Source organism: Equus caballus, chromosome 19 (assembly GCF_041296265.1).
Source record: "Equus caballus isolate H_3958 breed thoroughbred chromosome 19, TB-T2T, whole genome shotgun sequence".
In the NCBI taxonomy this organism is placed as follows: domain Eukaryota; kingdom Metazoa; phylum Chordata; class Mammalia; order Perissodactyla; family Equidae; genus Equus; species Equus caballus.
In genome coordinates this window covers 45,059,600-45,078,136 of record NC_091702.1, presented here as the reverse complement: position 1 = coordinate 45,078,136, position 18,537 = coordinate 45,059,600, and the positions used below count along the sequence as shown (strand labels likewise).

Genomic DNA, 18,537 nt, shown 5'->3' with positions numbered 1-18,537 from the left:
TTTTTTTTAATCTACTTTATATATTTATTTACATTTGGCTTTATTCCATAAAGGATTTAAGGCAATTTCATCACGTCACAAGGTCCGTTTCACCCTAATTACACAGGACAAAGAAACTCAGAATCTGCTCACATTCACCCCAGGTAACAGGCCCTATTTACTGAGAGGCATTTGTCTTAGCGTTTGCCAAAATGAAGTAAGGGGAGTTTGGTCCCAGGCTGGGAACAGATGAATTTGGAAGAAAGCCCAAAAGCCTCGAAGTGGTACCAAAAGCAAAAAATGATTAGTGAAAGATTTTACAAAAAAGAGCAGGTAGTAGGAGGCTGGCCCTCTGGTTGTGGGACCCAGTCGTAGTGCCAGCTCATCACTAGTCAGCCTCCTGACACCTGGGCAAGCCACTTCCCCTCTCTGGCAATCAGTTTCCTCTTCTACAAATGCGGAGAGGATCCAACCACCTGTGTGGTCCCTCCCATCTCAGATATGGGAACCTAAGGGGACTTCAGGGCCCTGCAGGGAAAAAAAAGCTGAAATGGGTTGTGCTTTGGGCCTGGTTGGGGCATAGGAGTTTGGCTGGGGAAGGCCTTAGAAGGGATCTGTTCCTGATGATAATGTGGAAGAAGTGATTTTGTGTGGAACTCACACCCTGGCCCTTCTTCATCCACACAATCTATCGCTGGGAACAGGAGAGGGAAGCCAGGAGTGGTCTTCACAGTTTCTAGTCTAAACTCTAGGCACTTGCTCAGTGGAGCCACTCCAGCTGCCCCTGAGCACCCCTTGGAGCCCTGTTTGATGAGCCCTGGTCTGGAGTATTGGGCTGGCTTGTATTGGGTCCCCTGAGGAAGTTTACAGCCACTTCAATCCCATGGGCACCACACAAGACCACTGGAGAAAGGCACATGCACGCTGTAGAGTGTCAGGCAAACACAAAATCTTTTGGTTTTAATCTTTACTTTCAATCCCAAACAATCTCTTTCCTTTTCATTACAAAAATACTAAACAAATATAGACAGGAGAGGAAAATTGACATTTGCAAACTACGTGCCTTCAACAGGCGTCTCAATAATCCCATCACCAACACCCATGTGCAAGGCATAGACATCAGGCAGACAGTTCTCAGGAATCAGAACTATACCATAAATGCACCATCTTTTTATTTCATATAAAAATCATCAACATGAAAAAAGCCAGACCGTGTGTCAGTTTTCAACATGCTGACACTCCCAAAAGCCTTCTCCTCTGGCCAGACTGGAGGCCCAGCCCTCCTGGAAGGGAGTGGCCACCCAGCATCTCCACAGTTCATCGAGACGACAAGTTGGATATGGTGGGGAAAGCGAGAGTGCCAAGGTTCCCTGGCCTTTCCTGGGCTCGGAGGGGTGGCGCCTAGCGTGGCTCTGGCCCAGCAGCCAGGTGCCGTGGCCGGGTGCCTTCCTGTGTGGGCAGTGGGCTCCTAGCCCAGGCTCACCGGAAGGTTTCTGTGCTTGTCTATCTAGAGAGCCGTGACTGAGTCGAGCAGCTGTCCACAGCATGTCAGTCTCTGACTTGATCCCCAGCTCCCTCCAGCCCCCTGAGGAGCCGTCAGTCCACTGTACCATTGTAGGATTTGTTGAATTTGTTGAAGGTGAAATCCACGGTGTGTGTGGAGATGGGCTTTCTGTACAGAGGGTTTGAAGCCTACAGAACATGGAAAGCAAGATATGTGTCAGTACGTTCCTTGAAACACACACACTCAGGGTTAGAGGCCCTTCCTAGCTCAGTCACCCAGAAAGGCAGCAGGCCGAACACACAGGTGGAAACAACAGCCTTGTGCCTCAGGACTGGTTGCCTCTAACTTGCTGTGCCCTGGGACAGTGCCTCCCCTTCTCTGAACTTTCATTCTTTATCCCCAACATAAGGGGTGAGGTCAGATGGTCTCTGGAGCCCCTTACAATTAACAGAAACTAACTGGGGATTCAGGTGACGCCTACTCTGTGCTCAGTCCTTTGGGAGCATGCAGTTCACCTGGAGAGCTAGGACTTACACATATGGATACTGTTAACAGACTACAAGAACTCGAGGTCCTTTCCTGGGTCGCTAAGACTGTCTAGACTCTTCCTGCTGAGGCTGTGCCGAGTGCCTCTGCCCCAGGAGTCTCTGGGCCTAGGTCCAGGGCAGGACTCTGTACAAGGCCCTCTGTGCTCCTGGGCTGTGCACTTCTCACATTCCAGAACCCAGCAGGCACTGCCTTTCAGGTTTTGTTTGTTTGTTCTGAATGCCAAAGATGTTAGTGGGCCTTTATCGTGTGCTTGAACTCAACCAGACATGTAAGCTTGACATTTTTTCTACTTCCTACTTCCCACTGGCTTACCATCTCGTAGCGGGCCCTGGATCGCTCACTCTGGAACTTTGCAAACTCTCTCCGGTCATGGATGGTGACAAGCAGCTTCCAGATGGCCAGGAGCGCAATCCCAATCAGGAGGATACTGCCGACCACAGCCAGGAGGATGGTCATGGCATTGGGGGCGGTTCCACATTCTGGAGGGGACCAGGAGGCATGGTGAGCCAAGCCACCAGCATCGAACTTCAGGCATATGTGAAATGAAGGGTACACTTCTCTCCCAAAAGTCTCCCCTCCATTCTCTTAGATCCTCACATTGCTTCTGGGAGATTGGGTGGCCAAGCAGGTTTCTCCAGTGCACAGAAAGTAAGAGATTCAAGGAGGGATGGTAACTTTTCCAAGGCCACACAGCAAATCTATGGCGAAGTCTAAACAAGAACCTTGGTGGCCACCCCACTTTCTCCCACCTGCCGTGTGCATGGCTGCATCTCCCCAACTCAAAGCACCCACATCCCAGCCTGGCCCAGTCACCAGGGCAGGACGCCGGACCACGTCTCAGCTCTCATGTGAATGTTTTCTGGAGCAGACTGGGCAGGCAGGAGGTTTCATGAAGCCACTTCCACAGGGGCTGGGCTGGGGGCCAGCCAACATTTGTAAGCCCTTAGTGCGGAGCCCTCTGGAGCAAATGTGCTTATTTTCAAAGAACCGCAAAGACGGCACTTGGAAACAAGGCTTCATTCTTACAGGCATGCATCCCGGGCTGGTACCGCAACACTGCCCTCTGCCTCTGGCCCAGGGAAGGCACATTATGTGGTCTGGCCCAATTTGGAAAAACAGTTTGCAATGCTGTGAACTGAAGAGAGCAAATCTTTTTATGCTCCTGCCTGCCCCCCTCCAGAGAAGAACAAAAGCGGTCAAGCTAGAAACCCTAATTCCTCCAAGGCCAAAGGCCATCGGTCCCTTGGCCCAAAGCATGTGTCCACGTTTGGATTGAAGGTGACCTCCTCAGTGGCCCAGGGAGCTGAGCACGGCGGCATGCAGGAATGTTGAAGCCGGCACCCCATCTGCCCTTCTTGGACTCCACACTGGGAAGTGCAGTGGCCCGGCCAGGGCTGTGTGTGTACCCAGATGCTCCCTGACGCAAGTGCGGGCCCTCCCAGCCCTGACCATGCAGACCCACCCTGTGTCCTCCCTGCAGAACCCAGGAGCTCCCGCCATCATTAGTAGTGCAGGTTAAGTGTGTTGTGTGTTTGCTTTCCCCCTGTGCTCCGTCCCCTCCAAGATGAGGCCCTCCTGTACTCCTATGCACCCCACTCACGCTCCCCAGAGCTGTGGCCCAGCAGTGGGCCCCCAGATGTAAACCACCTTTCTTCTCAACTCTAGCAGTCGGATAGGGGTGACCTTAGATCCTGATCTTTATCAGAAACTGTATCCCTCCTCTCTGGAGTTTGGAAAGGGCAGTGAGGAGAGACAGGGGATGTGTACAGAGCAAGGAACACTGTCAGAAACCCAGCCCCCGGAGGGAGGAGCTGGCCATCACCCACCTGGCTCCCTGAGGACTGTCAGGTTGGACTTCCCACTGGGGAGCTCTGCGTAGGTGAACATCATGACACAATCCTTGGCGGTTTTGTAGAAACAAAGCACAGCCTCCTGGTCATCTTTCACTGGAAGAAAACCGGGCAGAAATGTCCCGAGTGTGTCTCTGATCAACTCAGAGCCGCTGATGTACGGGGCAAGAAGCCCAGCCCCTCAAAGTAGGAAGAAGGTACAGACAGAGAGGCTTAAAGGAGAGGCTGGGCCTTTAAAGATAAGTTCAGCTTTCTCACATCAAGATCATGGGCCCAGGCGCTGAGGTGAAGTTGCTCTGGGGACCTGCACTCCCTTACGTGCGGGGACCATTGTGGAATGCAAGAGAGAATCTTCAACTCTCTGAAGTGCTTGCTGGGGGCGATGTGAAAGCAAAGAAGCCATTGAAGCTTGGGGCAGGCACGTAAGTGGAACTGGCCATGGAAATGAAAGGGGTAAAGAAAAGAAAGAGCTGTCTTGATCCCCTGTGAGGCCTGAGCGAGGGTTCATACTTGAGGCCTCTTGGCTGAGGGCCGGCTACAGAGGCCAAGCATCAGCAGCTCTTCCCGGGATGTAAAACCAAAAAGACCCACAAGGTGATGAGGACATCTGGATAAGACTGGTACCCACAGTGGTACCTGCACTGAGATAAGTGAGCCAGCATTGGAGGCCTGGCCAAGCCCAGACCTCGACTGGCCTCACTACTCTATCTCCTCAAGCTGCCTCCACTCCTCCCTGTCCCTACACAGCTGTTACCCAAGGTGTCACAATCCTCCGTCCAGGCATTATGTGCATTCCAAGGCTCCCCTGGGAAAGGGGGACATTGATCTAGGAGGGAAAGGAGGTAGGGAAGAATGTGAAGTAAGGGGAGGCGAGTGGCTAGGACACGGCCAGTAGGTCCTGAATACCAGCTGCGGGTTAACACTGGGAAATGCTTTCCAGCTCTGGCCTGTGTAACCCTGTTGCTCAAAGGAGTTTTAGCCTGGAACCAGATAAATTAGTGTGGTTATCAAACACGAGGGCCTGGACTTTTTCTCTCGGCCCCCAATCATAAGCCTGGTCTGGGTTAGCGTGAACAAATGTGTACATGTTCATGAACAAAGCCTAGGAGAAGGAAGGAAAAAGTGAATTCGAACAGAAACCTTCTCTGTGAAGCAACTGATTTATCTCAGGGGGAGAGACTGAGAGGAAGCCATGCATGATGGGCTGCAAGTGCTGCAGAGCCCGTGAATGGGCTAGCGGGCCCAGTTAGGGGGCAACCACCCCGGGTCTGCAGGCAGAACTTGCTGTGAGCCAGGCCTCAAGGAGCAAGACAGAAGCAGGGGCAGGAAAATGGGCAGGAGACGGGACTCGGGAAGCTCCCTGCTGGCTCCCTGGATCTAGCTCAAGTCCTGGCATACAGTAGGCGCTTACTGAATATGTGTTGGCTGAATAGATGACTTGACATACTCAGGAGCCATGACTTAGCCAGAGCAGTCAGTCAAGACCAGGGAGGCAGGAACAAGGAAGTCTACAGAGGAGGCAAGTCAGGGCCCAGGGAGACAGGCGGCTGGGGCTGGGAGTCTGCAGCAGCTGAGGTCAAGGTAGAGGGCAATGCTGCCAGCAAGGGAGCCTCAGAAGTGGAGTACCCTTTCAGGTACCCAGCCTTTTTTCCCACCATTTTAGCCATTTTAAAGTGTACAATTCAGTGGTTTTAGTATACTCACAGTGTTGTGTAAGCATCCTCACTATCTAATTCCAGAACACTTCCATCACCCCAGAAAGAAACCACACCTGTTAGCAGTCAGTCCCAATTCCCTTCTCTCCCCAGGCCCTGGGAACCACGAATCTACTTTCTGTCTCTATGTTTTTGTCTATTCTGGACATTTCATATAAATGGAATCATACAATATATGTCCCTTTCTGTCTGGCTTCTTTCACTTAGCATAGCGTTTCAAGCTTCATCCATGTCATAGCATGTGTCAGCACTTTATTCCTTTTTATGGTTGAATAATATTCCATTGTATGGATAGACCACTTTTGATTTTTCCATTCATGAGTTGATGGACATTTGGGTTGTTTCCAATTTTTGACTATAATGAATAATGCTGCTATGAATATTCATATACAAGTTTCTGTGTTAACATATGTTTTCAGTTCTCTTGTGTATACATCTGGGAGTGGAACTGCTGGATTGTATGATAACTCTGTTTAATTTTGGAGGGAACTGCCAAACTGTTTTCCGAAGTGGCCGCACCATTTTACACTCACACCAGCAGTGGATTATGGTGCCAGCACAGGGTCACTTTGATTTGCTGTCACTAGAGTGTTCCAGACCAGTTCCAAACCCAGTCACATGTGTAGAGGGGTAAGATATGTGATTTGCATCTCTTTACCTTAGAAACTCCACCTAGACGGCAGTGGTTGTATTAGAAACGGTAGGGTTGCAGCCTGAAAATGGTGAAAAGCACACATCTTTGCAGCTCTGTCTGAGCCTCCTTGTGGCCTCATGGTCAGAAATGGACTGGCAGCCATTCATCCAGAGGTAAAGGCAGAGGGTTGGATGGATGGTGTCAAACTGGTTAGAATGACAAGAGCCCTGACATGCAGGCTGCTGAGCAAGACAAGAGAAGGAGGAGTGGGCGAGATCTGCCAAAATGGGTGACGTGCCACCAGGAGAAGAGCCGGGGTGGCACTCAACCCCAGGGTCAATCCAGACTGCATGCGAGCTCAACCCTCCGCCGCCTGCAGCCCATGGGAGCTGTGCTGGGCTGGGGCCAAATGTGGCAGAGACTGGCTTGTTGTTCACCAAACATGGTTTCCCTGCTTCCTGGGCACAAGGTATGACTACATTTCCCAGCTTCCCCTGCAGTTAAATGTGGCCAGATGATGAGTGCTGGCCAATGAAAAGTGGGTAGAAGTTGGGTGCACCATGTCCAGACCCGGCCCATATAAACTTCCTGTGTGATCCTTCACTCTGCCTCTCTCCTTTTGCTGACTGAATGGAGAGGATCCCAAGGCCCCTGAGGAGGGTGGAACCTCGCTATAGAGGGTGCCTGAGTTCCTGAGTGACCACATGGAAGGCCTTGGCAACCAGGAACATCTTCACTGGACTTTCAGTCAGTCGGAGTGACACACCGACTTTGATTTTAAGTCATTGAGCCTTGGAATTTGTTTGTCATAGTAGCTAACATTACTTATTCAAACTAACACCCCAACTTCTCAGAGACCCTGGGAGAAGATGTGGCTAGGAAGGGACTGTCCAGCGATGGGACAGAAACCTATGAACAAGGAGCTCTTGTAACCTGGAGAGCCTGGAACCCAGGCCCCAGCACAGGTTCCCCACATCCTCTTGAGGAGTCAGCATGGTGCCAAGGATGCCGAGGCTGTGCTTTCTAACTCAAGGCTAAAACTTCCCTCCCCGCTGCCAAGCAGCCCTGAAGATCATCCCATGGGGGAGAAAATCTCTAGGTGTCTGCCAAGATCCAAAAAGGGACGGCTGCCCAGGGCCGCTCCGGCACACTCACCGATGGTGTCCACCCGTGTGATCACCTCATCCTTGCACAGGCTTTGGCAGGTCTGGTTGTCAGCCGGGCTCCCTGAGTGAAGCAGCAAGCACTCGACACAATCTCTTTGGAAAAGAGGCAAGAAATGAGGGTGTTAGGTGCTGTGGAGCAGTTCCACACGTGAACTGAGCTCCCGACAGTGCATCCCAGCCCTCCCGCAGGGCCCTGAAGGCTGTAATCTCTTTCTGTCTTCAGGTGTTTGGCCTCAGGGAAGGTTTCTGCTCTGCCCTTCTTGCTGCTCTTACATGGGGAGGCCCGAGGGTTCCTGGAGGGACATGTGTGAGTTTGGAGGCGTGTCTGGTCTAAAGTCAAGTTGCAGGCTGGAGACCTTTCACATTCTGATACCAGGAGCCAAATCCATCTCTAGTGTGTCAAATGCTTCCCTGAGGAGTCTGCCCCAAACTAGAAGTTTCTGAGTGACAAAAAACTGTTCCCAGCCTCGTAGAGGGTCCTCAAAGCCCCACAGCCAGTGCTTGCTGCCCGCACATTGACCCAGTTCCCAACATGCCCACCAAGGGACCGTCAGCAGGGCGGGCTCTCCAACCACCAGCACAGTGGACTCTCCAGGGAGACTTTCAAGACAAAATACCACTGCCTGCACCCAGCCACACCCACGGAATCGCACCTCTGGGCCAGAGCCTGGTCTCCAGGGATCCTGACTGACAGTGAGGGCTGAGCACACCCATCCTGGAAATTCTCAGGCCCCAGCCCCCTTCGTCCTCCCAGACGGAGCCCACCTGGCAGTTCCCCAAGGGCCCTGCTCTCCACTCACCTGTCAGACTACACTGGACTCTGGGAGAGGCTACAGGGTGGTGGCCCCCTCCCAGGGAACCCACATTCAACAGGGGCCTTCTGAAGAAAATGGGTTAGGAACCAGAGGATATACTTTGAGCCCCTCTCCCCCTACATCAGGCTGACAGTTTAAATGAGATATTGTGTGAAAATGCTTAATTAAAATGCTCAATCAATAGTTAGCATTTAGACTTTCCATGGTCAACAGCCAGTTCCACAGCTTCTCCATCCGCCTTCAGTTACATCACAGAGAATACGCCCGTGAGGGCACGAGGCCAGAGAAGCTAAGCCTTGACTAAGGGTCTGAAAGCTTGTTGTGGAGGGGAGAGAGGGTTCCTGACCCCTCTGGGGACTGCGGGATGGGGGCGCATAACCAGAAGGGTGAGAACTCAACCCCAGGGAGGAAGGGGCTGGGACGAAACACCCCGCTGGCGATGAACTTTCAGGAACTCTGTGAGGCAAAGGTGCTCGGTGGCCCGCAAGGAGGGTGAGAGCCCCCGACACAGGGACTTCCTCAGGAACCCTCGTGAGGACTCGAGAGCCAAGTGTGCAGGGACAGCCACTGCTTCCCTGCAGCCGCGCCCTGGCACCAGAGGGCAGGGGGACCTCCTGGGCCTCGCTACCTGGGACAGCTGCCCAGCTTACCCCACAGCCCTGTGGGGACAAGAGGAGCTGTGTGTCTGGAAAGCTCTCTGGCAAAAATTTAGAGGGATACACAATCACCTCGCCTTTATTGTTATCATTTTTTAATCCCTTGGGATAAAGAGGCCAGCTAGACATTTCCAGGGCAGAAACTGTGGACTGGACCCTCAGAACTGGAAGGAAGCTCAGAGAGCGTTTCATTAAGGCCCCCTTATTGTACTGGTGAGGAAAATGAGGCCAAAGAGAAGTCAAAGGCAGCTGGGTCCAGCACCAGTGCCCGCCTCTCAGACGAGTCCTCTCTCCACTTCCTGAACATTCAGGAGGAATGGGCAAGTGAGTAGAAAAAGTAGATAAGACTTACGAGGGTTCTAGTATGATCAAGAATTCTACTAGCCCAGAATCGGCCACAAAATCCCACTCTCCTGGGAATGACTTCACGAAAACATTCTGGAGTTACAAACAAGTTGGTAATGCTGGCACTTCCCCTGAGGCCAGAGCCCTAAGGGAGGCAAGCGACTCGGCTGGGGGCCAGGCAGGGGTGGCTGCAGCTCTGGTCAGTCATGCTGACCCTGCCGGCCCCTCCTCCAGCCTCCTGGATTAACACATTCCAAAGAAAGATGGCTGCTTCCCGGCTCAGCTAGGATTCACCCTGCCCTCCATCTGCAGCCCCCGTTGTCTTCAAACCACAGGGCCACTTCCAGGAAACATTCCCTCATTTATCCATGTGGACATATCAGTCTAACTGGTATGCTCCACATACTAGGTTGAAACTCATGCTATACTGTGGTCACAAATTAAAACAGGTCTGGCTTTTTAAACAAACAAGTAGCTGAGAGGGACTTTGCTCAGAGAGCCTTAATTGAAATCAGCTGAGGCTGAGTGTGACCTCACCCAAGGTGAAAGGCTTGTTTGGTTAAGTTCTAGAAAGTGGAGATGGGTTGCACAGAAACCCCAGGAAAATAAAGGACATAAGATATTCAAAGCCTGGTGGCTCTCAGGAAAGCAGCAAGTAGAAAAACAGCCTGATATAAGTCACTATCAAAGGGACTTTGTTTCTTGTAAAGAAAATTGCAACTGGGCTGTGAAAGAGACAGAGAGGGTCAGTGTGGCCCAAGGATGAAGAAGAAGGAACGGTGAGGCTCCCTACGGCATCTCTGCTCTCCCCGCTCCTTTGGTATTGCTTAACGGATAATCAATTATCGAGTCTACGTCTTCTAGGAAACAAACGCTTTAAACATTTAAAGCTAAGGTTGTTTTCCCATGGGGCCTTTTCACAGCCCGAAACCAATCTGACATTGCCTTATTGCTCCGGGGGACGGGAAGAAACTGGCTTTATCGACTTCTACTGATGCCATGTGTGTTGTCCTGGCTCCCCCCTCCCCCCATTCACCTGGTGTGCCCCAAGGACGGGGAGCAGACACTCAAAAGGGTTCTGCTGGCGGGATTTGGGGGAGGGTACCTCCCTCCAACATAAAATGTGACAATGGCTGGGATTCCATGCTCAGCTGGCCAGTTACTCGGGTTCTAGGTCCAGGATCCTAACCGCCTCCCCTGGGATGTTTCCATTTGGATTTCTGTTGTTTCTCTACTCCTAGCAGGTCTAAAGCGGATCTGTTTTCCTGCTCCCTTCCTCTCCTCGGCTCCCCTCCAATTGCACAAAATAAAATCTGGCCCTGTCTATCTCGTCTCTCGATCTGCAGCCAGCTTTCAATTACCCACGCCTGGATTATTTGTGGCAAATGTCCAACAGGGGTTCTGCCACCAACAACATTTCTGAGCACAGACTGACCAGCAGCCGGGCAGACTCAGGGAGCACGAATTCACTGCGTTATCAGCCCGAGCCCGACGTTTGGAGGGGAACTCTGCCAAAAGAAAATTGCAGTTGCATTCCCCAGCCAAAGAGAAACAACGTCTGTCTTATTATTTGTTTCTGATGATCTGTGCCCTGCTTCCCTCCCTCTTGGCCCTTAGCACGGATGACGATGGCACAGCTGTTTCTCTAGCAAAACTCAAGAGAAACTATCACTCCTGTTTCCTGAAGGCATAACTCCCTGCCGTCTTTAATTCCCTCTCATTCGCACTCTGGCAGGGCATGGGGGCAGAGCCATGGGGAGGTCAGCACGGGGAACGTGACCCCAAGGCTGGGTCAGCACAGGCCGGGTGCCGTGTCTAGACAATCTCTGCATTCATCAGCTGTGCAGAGCCAGCATTCCATTATCTGTATAAATGGAGCAGAAAATTCAAAAGCCCAGGCAGTTTGTCTCTGGCAGGCCTTATCTAGGTCGGATGCCCTCTGATCCAATGTACCTTCCGATTATGTTTTGTTTAAAGCAACATTTCCCATGCGGGTGCCTGTGAAACATTGTTTGGGAGACTTAACGGGGTGGGAGTGGGGGGGGCAGGAATCAAATTCAATCGGAAAAAAGATGCATACTGTATCCCCTTTGGAGATATACAATAGCACACTGAAGGCTCTGAGAAGATGCTATTTTGGTAGCAAAACCAGTTTAATCTCATTAACTCAGTAATCTGGTAATTTCTAAACTTGTTTAGGACTAGAATAGCAGCCTTTTTTTTTCGTTCTGTTTTCTTTTTATTTTCTTATGAAATCCCCATGGAACCGGTGTTTCAAAGATGCTATTTTGGTTAATGTTAGTAACAGTTTTGCTCCCCAGCAAGGCCGGGTGGGTGGAAGATGCGGGAGGTGGGGAGTGAGAGGCTGGCCGGCTGAGCGTCGGCCCTGCGCTGCGGTGAGAGGCTGGGGCTGTGGGCGGGGCCGTTACCTCTTGGTGCTGCAAGCATCCGGGCAGGTCGGGCACTTCTCGCATGTCTCCCCAAAGGCTCCTGGCTCCGTGCACTGGCACTGCCCACAGACACAGTGCCCGCGGTCACTGCAGATCTGGCCGTCCTTGGCCTGGCACGTGCTGATGTCTGTTGAGCAGTTACAGTTGTCCCCAATATAACCTGCATGGCACTTGCATTCTCCGCAGTGACACTCACCGTGGCCTAAAAGCACACATAGCACATCAGGACCTGCCCACACGAACGCATAACCAACGCCCCAGCACCCGCCATGTGCCTGGCACTGGAGAGCCAACGGAATGAGACCCTGAGAACCTGACCATGCCTTCAGAGTCCGTCTGGGCAGACAGAGGGCCTAGTGCTTGCATGGAGTGACAGCAGGGGGCCCGGGCAGTTGTGTGGCCTGGCTGGGTCTGGGGTAGTTCACCAAGTTTGTCCAGAACTTGGCCAAGCCACACCACAGGACCAGGAGAGCTTCTTCCTGCCTCTGTTATGTCAGTAATGGCCCCCAAATATGTCCACATCCTAATTTCCAGAGCCTGTGAATGTTGCCTCATGTGGCGAAAGAGACTCTGCAAGTGTGACTAAGTGAAGAATTCTAAGATGAAGAGAGTCTCCTAGATTACCCAGGTGGGCCCTAAATGCCATCATGAGGGTCCATATAGTGATGGCAGAGGAAGGCAGAGGGAGATTTGACCACAGAAGGTGGCGCAATGGGACAACAGAAGCAACATACTATGCTGCCACCTTTGAAGATGGAAGAAGAGGCCACAAAGCCAAGGAATGCAAGGAATACAGCTCTAGAAGATGGAAAAGGCAAGGACATGGATCCTCCCCGAGAGCCTCCAAGGGAGTGCGGTCCTGCCCACACCTTGACTTTAGCCCAGTGAAAACGACTTCAGACTCTGACCTTCAGAGAATACATTTGTGTGTGGGGTTTTTTTGGTTTTGTTGTTGGGTTTTTTTTTTTTTTTGCTTAGGAAGATTAGCCCTGAGCCAACATCTGTTGCCAATCGTCCTCCATTTTATATGTGGGTTGCCGCACAACATGGCTGACAAGTGGTATAGGTCCATGCCTGGGATCTGAACCCACAAACCTGACCTGCCGAAGTGGAGCATGATGAACTTAACCACTACGCCACAGGGTGGCCCCAAACTTGTGTTGTTTTAAGTCACTAAATTTGTAGTAATTTGCTACAGCCACAATAGGAAACCAACAGAGCTGTAGTCCCTCAGTCTTAGTGAGGCACTGAATTCTTGCTCTGGCCTTGGACCCATAGCCCAGAGCGGGAGGACACAGGAGCAGGTGCCAAGAGCAGCAGCAGAAACAGCAGCTAACACTGAACAGCGCTCACTGAATGCTCATCTCTGTAGGCCAGGCTTGATTGCCTCAGCTTGATTAATTCCTACAGCCATCCCATGCAGTGGGGGTCAGTATCAGCTTCATTTCACAAGTGATGAAAGTGAGACACAGGAAGATGAAGGTTGTTGAAGGTTATACAGCTAGCGGCCATGGTGCCAGGACTCAAACAGGGGAGTCTGGCTCCAGAGTCCATAGTCTGAACTCCAGAATCCACTGCTTCTTAGAAGAAAAGAGGACAGAGCTGGCCCGAACCAAGATGAGACCCAGCTGAGGGTGGCCCCACCCGCCCGCCCTTGTAGGAGGGGTCCTTTCCACAGCCTGCAAGGGGGACGGGCTGGGCACCCACCCGAGGCTCTGCAGGTATCAAGGTCAGGGGATCGCTCAGCTCAGAGGACTGAGTGTGTGTGTCAGAGTGAGTGTATGCAGCAGGCGCATGTGTGAGCGAGTGCGTATGTGTGTGCATGTTGGACAGTGAAAAGCAGGCAGAGTACCATCTTCCAAGTGGGCCAGGAGCCTGAGGGTTAGTGGAGTCTCATTTCTCTATACTAACAGAGGCAGAAAGTGGTGCTATGAATGGCACCTAATATTTTAAAATCTTCCTTATGTTATTATTGCAGCATACTTTCCTTCCTGATGCCATTTTGCTAAGGCTGATCTTAATAGGACCAAGAATGTGTATTTACTGAGCACCACTTAGATACCTGCAGGAGAGTGAGAGGCAGCGATGGGCATCCGAGAGGTGGGGGCCTGCCTTTTACTCCCGCACCGGAGCCAGTTATCCTTGTCACTGGATCCCAGCCCCTCCTGTGAGACCACCAATGAGTGTGACCCACAATTTAGGTCAAGACCTAACTCCAAAGAGCCTCTTCGCCCGCCACTTACTTCCTGCCCATCCCCGCTCTGTCTGCTCTGTAGTGTCTGCAATCTGCAGGTGGCAGGGGGGCCATCTGGAGCTGCCGAGCCTCCCAACCCTCCTGAACTGGCAGCTTCTCTGCTCGCCTAGGGGCTCACAGCCACCGCAGATACTGTGCCGGGCGAGAGCGCCCTCCCACTTCACAGGCAGTGCTGAGGCATATGGCAGCGCTCTGGGAGAGGTGAGCAGAGCCAGGCTCCGGCCAGGGGGAGGCTGTGGAGTGTAGCTTAAGCGCCTAGAAGCCGGCGTGTGATGTGTGAGCCACAGGAGAGAGCAGCCCAGTGCTCAAGGGTTACATGGGGGGTGGGGAGAAGGGAAATGGCAGCAGGGTGCACAGCTCATCCCAGGGAGGGAGGCATGCACACCCCTCCACCCCCCCAGTCTATGAACAGCCCCAGTTTTAAGCCCAGGCAGGCAGGAAACCACCCTCCACAGGAAGTCTTCCCAAATGAAACGGATCCAAGCTGCACGACTCCCTCACTCTCCAGCCTCAGGGACCACATTGGTCAAGAGCCTGTTTTAGATTAAAATGGTTCACTGTCGAGGGTAATTCCCCCCGTCCCCAACCCCCGACGTTTTATTATGAAAATTTCCAAACGTGCAGCCAAGTTGAAAGGACTGCACAGTGATCCTGCCTATCCTCACCACCCACATCCCACCATCCGCAGGTTACCTGGTGCTTTAGCACATACCCATCCATCCCTCTAGCCATCCACCACGCCATATTTTTAAAAACGCATTTCAAAGTGAGTTGCAGATAGCAGTGGACTTTAGGGGTAGGGTTTTAATAAAGCCCTGGCTTGTACATCACATCATCCCATAAGGCAAAAATACGATAAGTAAAAGTCACGGTGAGTGCTGTATTACAAGCAGCAAAGACGGGACACAGGCCAGAGGACTGCTTTGCTTGAGATGGTGAGTGTTGTTTTCCTTCCTCTCTAACTGTTTTTGGCGGCAATATAAAATTATCCAAATATAACTTGATACAATATTCCAAAGTGTCAAAGGTTTAGAGAAGAGGTGGCAGATTATGTTGTTGAAGAGCTGGGTTTCGGGTGAAGCGTGTGTGTTGAAGGTAGAGCTCACTCCCCGTGGTGACTGGCCATCTAAGTGAAAAGATCTGCTCACTGGGAATGACGGCACACAAGGCAGAGGTGCCCACGGCCCTGTACTTCCCCCTAGGATGGTTGATTGGCAAGTAAACAAACCCAGCTGCTTCGGGTACATCTGATACCACGCAGGCCCAAGAGCTCCAAAACCCAGCCCAAGGTCAATGAAGTTGAGTTGCCCCTGATCTAGGGTTCAAGTAGCGAGAGTTAGGAGTCAAGGGCAGGACAGAGCGGGTGGGAGCTGACGCTTCACCAAAGGTCACCACGGTTTCTGGGAGAGGGACAGGACTCACCACCAGAGACATAAGGCACTCCTGAAAGTCCCCACACGCCTGAGCACAGCAAGGAGACGACAAGGAAGAAACCGCACAAAGCACCCGGGAAGTGGACAGAGCACAAAGAGCCGCAGGTGGGCGAGCAAGCAACGGGGAGCCTCTGAGGGGCTGTAGGACATCAGAAAATCCTTGTCCATGTGGCTTTTTGGCCTCAAATATTTGACCACCCCAAAGCAAAGTCCCAGAGAGCCAAACTAAGAAAAAGCCCAGGCTCTATGCTCGGTGAAATGGCTGAAGTCCCCTGCATGCTTGTCCTCAGTGGCTCCCCTGATGGCCCCAGTTTAGTTTGGCAGTAGTCCATCACCTTTCAAAGACAACTTGAAGCAGCTACAGCAAAGATGTGGCATGTGCTGCCCTGTCCCCTTTCACACCTATGGCAGACAGTGTTGTCTAATCATGGGATTGCTTTCCAGGGAGCCTGGGCTTGGCCTCGGAATCCTCCTCAACCCTGTACTCCAAGTAGGTTCTACCAACTGGTAGGAGCTGGCACACAAGATATTGCTACTTGCCATCTTGGTTTCAAGCTTCCAAGTCTCCTTTGGAAAGGGTGACCCACAGAGAGTGGCAGAAACCCTGCCAGTCTGGTCACACTTCATCCTGATCCAAAGGTCTCAGATCCTGTAGTTGGGCCCCAACCTGCCTTTCCCTTCCCCTGCATGTGTGGAGACTTCCCGCATCTTCTCATCAGCCCTTGGCCTCTCCTCATGCCCCGGCAGGAACACGTGTTATTAAAATGAACGAGGGTCATTTGGCCCTGTCCCAAGGATCAATAATCTGTCAATCACCAGTAGAACTGAGTGGGGGACTGGGAACATGATCCTGGCTAACAACACCCAGATGACATAAGCAAGGACTCCTCATCAAAACAAAGCTCATTTCCAACGCCACCCCCAACACCTTGGCAAAGTGAGTCGAATTTAATGATGCCTGTTTAATATTGTGCAGACATAGAAATATTTTCATTACACATAGATAGGGATATTGCAGGGCATGTGAAAGCACTTTGTAAGCTGTGAATTGCTACATGTGCAAGCTATTATTAGTACTACCTTTGTTAGAATGATTGATAGCTAAATGGACAGGAAGTTGTAAATGTGTCCATTTATTCAGAATTTCAGCTCTACAGAATTCAACAGCTTTCCATCAGCAAAACAGTGCTTGTGTGGGCTGTGGGCCAAGATGTGGCCCCTTGCCTCCTTTTATAAAATAGAATGCCGGTTATTTAGAGGAAGGGGCGCCCTTGCAGCAGGCTCGGAAGGAGCTGCTGGAGAGGGAGGGGGATCAGTGGCCTGAAAGCCAAAAGAGCTGGGAGAGGAAGCCCGGCATCTGAGCTCTGCAGAGGTCAAGGGCAGATCCTACTGCTGCTACTGGGTTTTGCCAGTCAGTGGAGGGGGGGAAGGCAGCATCCAGCTGGTGGAGAGGAGAGGCGGTGGTGACAGCGAGCACAGGCAGCTCCCACAAGTGATCCGGTTGTGGAGGGAAAGGAAGAGGTGGGAAGGAGGAAGGGGTTGCTGAAGATGGGAGGTATTTGAGCATTCTTCTGATTAAAGAGAAAGACTCAGAAGAGAGTTTCGGGGGAAATGGAGGGATGGAGGGAATGGCAAACTCTAAAGAGATCCCAGCAGAGAGAGATGTAGAGGGAGAAAGGGAGAGGACGAGCCGGGGGTGAGGGCTGTGCCAGAGGGAGGTTCTGGAGCTTTCAGTTCCAGCAGTTAAGTAGCTGCCTGAAAGGCTGAGGGTCCGCGCTGGAACCAAGTTCAAGTCTGTCCTCCACCATTCACGGTGCCCTTGGGCAAGTCCCTGAACCTGCCTGATGGTCCTGAGGACAATGCCTTCCTCACAGTGTGCTGTTAGAAATATGGGCGCTACTGCAAGTCCTAACACAGTCTCTGGCACGCAGGGGCTGCTCAGGAAAAGGGAGCTGGAATTGCCCTGACTGCCCCAGGAGCTGAACCACCGAAGGACTCAAAGGCCAATGCGCTGGACAGCTCATCACAGGGAAACGCAGGGCACCCAGGAGGGTGGGAGGTGGGGGAGAGGGGGCGGGTGTGAGGTGGACTGTAGGTGGTGACCAAGAGGTCAGGGAGTGACAGGGACAAGGAAGAGTCAGGGATCATGAGGATCACGCAGTGGGATGGCACCACCTCAAAGGAGGGGACGGAGTTCAAGGGGATGGAAAGCAAAGATCTGAAGGGAGCACTGAGGAGCGAGGAGAGTGCTGACGGGGTGTGGGAGGAGGCCAGTCCCCACCCCAAGTCTCTCCCACCAATGCACTCGAGGAGCAGGGACCACAGGTGTCAGGAAAAGGAGGGGGTGGGGATTTCTGCATAAGGCTGAGGATGAGAGGAGCCTGTGTACCATGGAGCGTGGGTGGTGGAGGACAGCAGAGATACAAGGAAACATCCGGAAAATGGGGCAGTAGAGTGTGGTGGTGAACACGTGGCTTCTGGACTCAGTGTAGACTGGCCTCCTGAACGCACTATTTACCAGCGGGAAGGGACGTTTAACCCCTCCGTAACTTGCTTTCTTCATTTTTACAGCGGGGCTAATAAACATACCTCCCTCAGGGAGCACTTCGTTTGGCATACAGTAAGTGCTCAATAAGTGCTAGCTATCTTCATCATCGTAGTCCCTGTTATAATGGGAGCGAGGGGGGAGGGAAAAGGGATTAGATCTTCTTGGAGGATGGGAGGGAGCACTTTCTAGTAGCTCCGATCAAAGATTTTCAGGGCTAAAGGTTCCCATAAGGTCACCATATCCACGTCCAGCTTGGAGTGAGACCGCCCAGGGCCTGGCAGGGCCTCAGGGGAGGCTGGCACACAAGGGCGCCTGCGGCCCTGCTTGGGGAGCCCCTGAGGGTGAGAGGACTCAGGGACTGCGAGGGGCAGTCAGTGAGGGAGGGAGGCGAACTGGCCCTCGGCAGGAAGAGGACAGCTAGATGTCTGAGGCAGGGTTAGGTGGCCCTCAGCCCCAGGCCCAGGGCAAAGCCCCCACTCCACCTTGCCCCTCAGCTGGACTCCGGGTCTGCAGAGGCCCAAGGCGGCCGAGGGGTGACCTCAGAGGACTTGCTGGGGGCTGTGGAGCTGGAGGGAAAAAGGAGCCAGCCTGGCACAGGGCAGAAACAAGACAGGACTCTCTTCTCCCCATCCTTGCCCA

At 52.4% G+C, this 18,537-nt stretch overlaps 1 protein-coding gene across 1 annotated transcript in view; it reads right to left on the bottom strand.

Annotated features, from left to right (window-relative positions):
• Positions 1 to 18,537, bottom strand: part of ITGB5 (integrin subunit beta 5) — a 109,133-nt gene continuing 90,596 nt past the window's right edge. The window contains exons 11-15 of the mRNA XM_023623609.2: positions 11,643 to 11,865; positions 7,387 to 7,490; positions 3,859 to 3,978; positions 2,345 to 2,511; positions 1 to 1,671 (exon numbers count right to left, since the gene is read on the bottom strand). Of these exons, the coding sequence (XP_023479377.1) occupies positions 1,576 to 1,671; positions 2,345 to 2,511; positions 3,859 to 3,978; positions 7,387 to 7,490; positions 11,643 to 11,865 (710 nt within the window). The 3' untranslated portion in view covers positions 1 to 1,575. The remainder of the gene's footprint in view (positions 1,672 to 2,344; positions 2,512 to 3,858; positions 3,979 to 7,386; positions 7,491 to 11,642; positions 11,866 to 18,537) is intronic.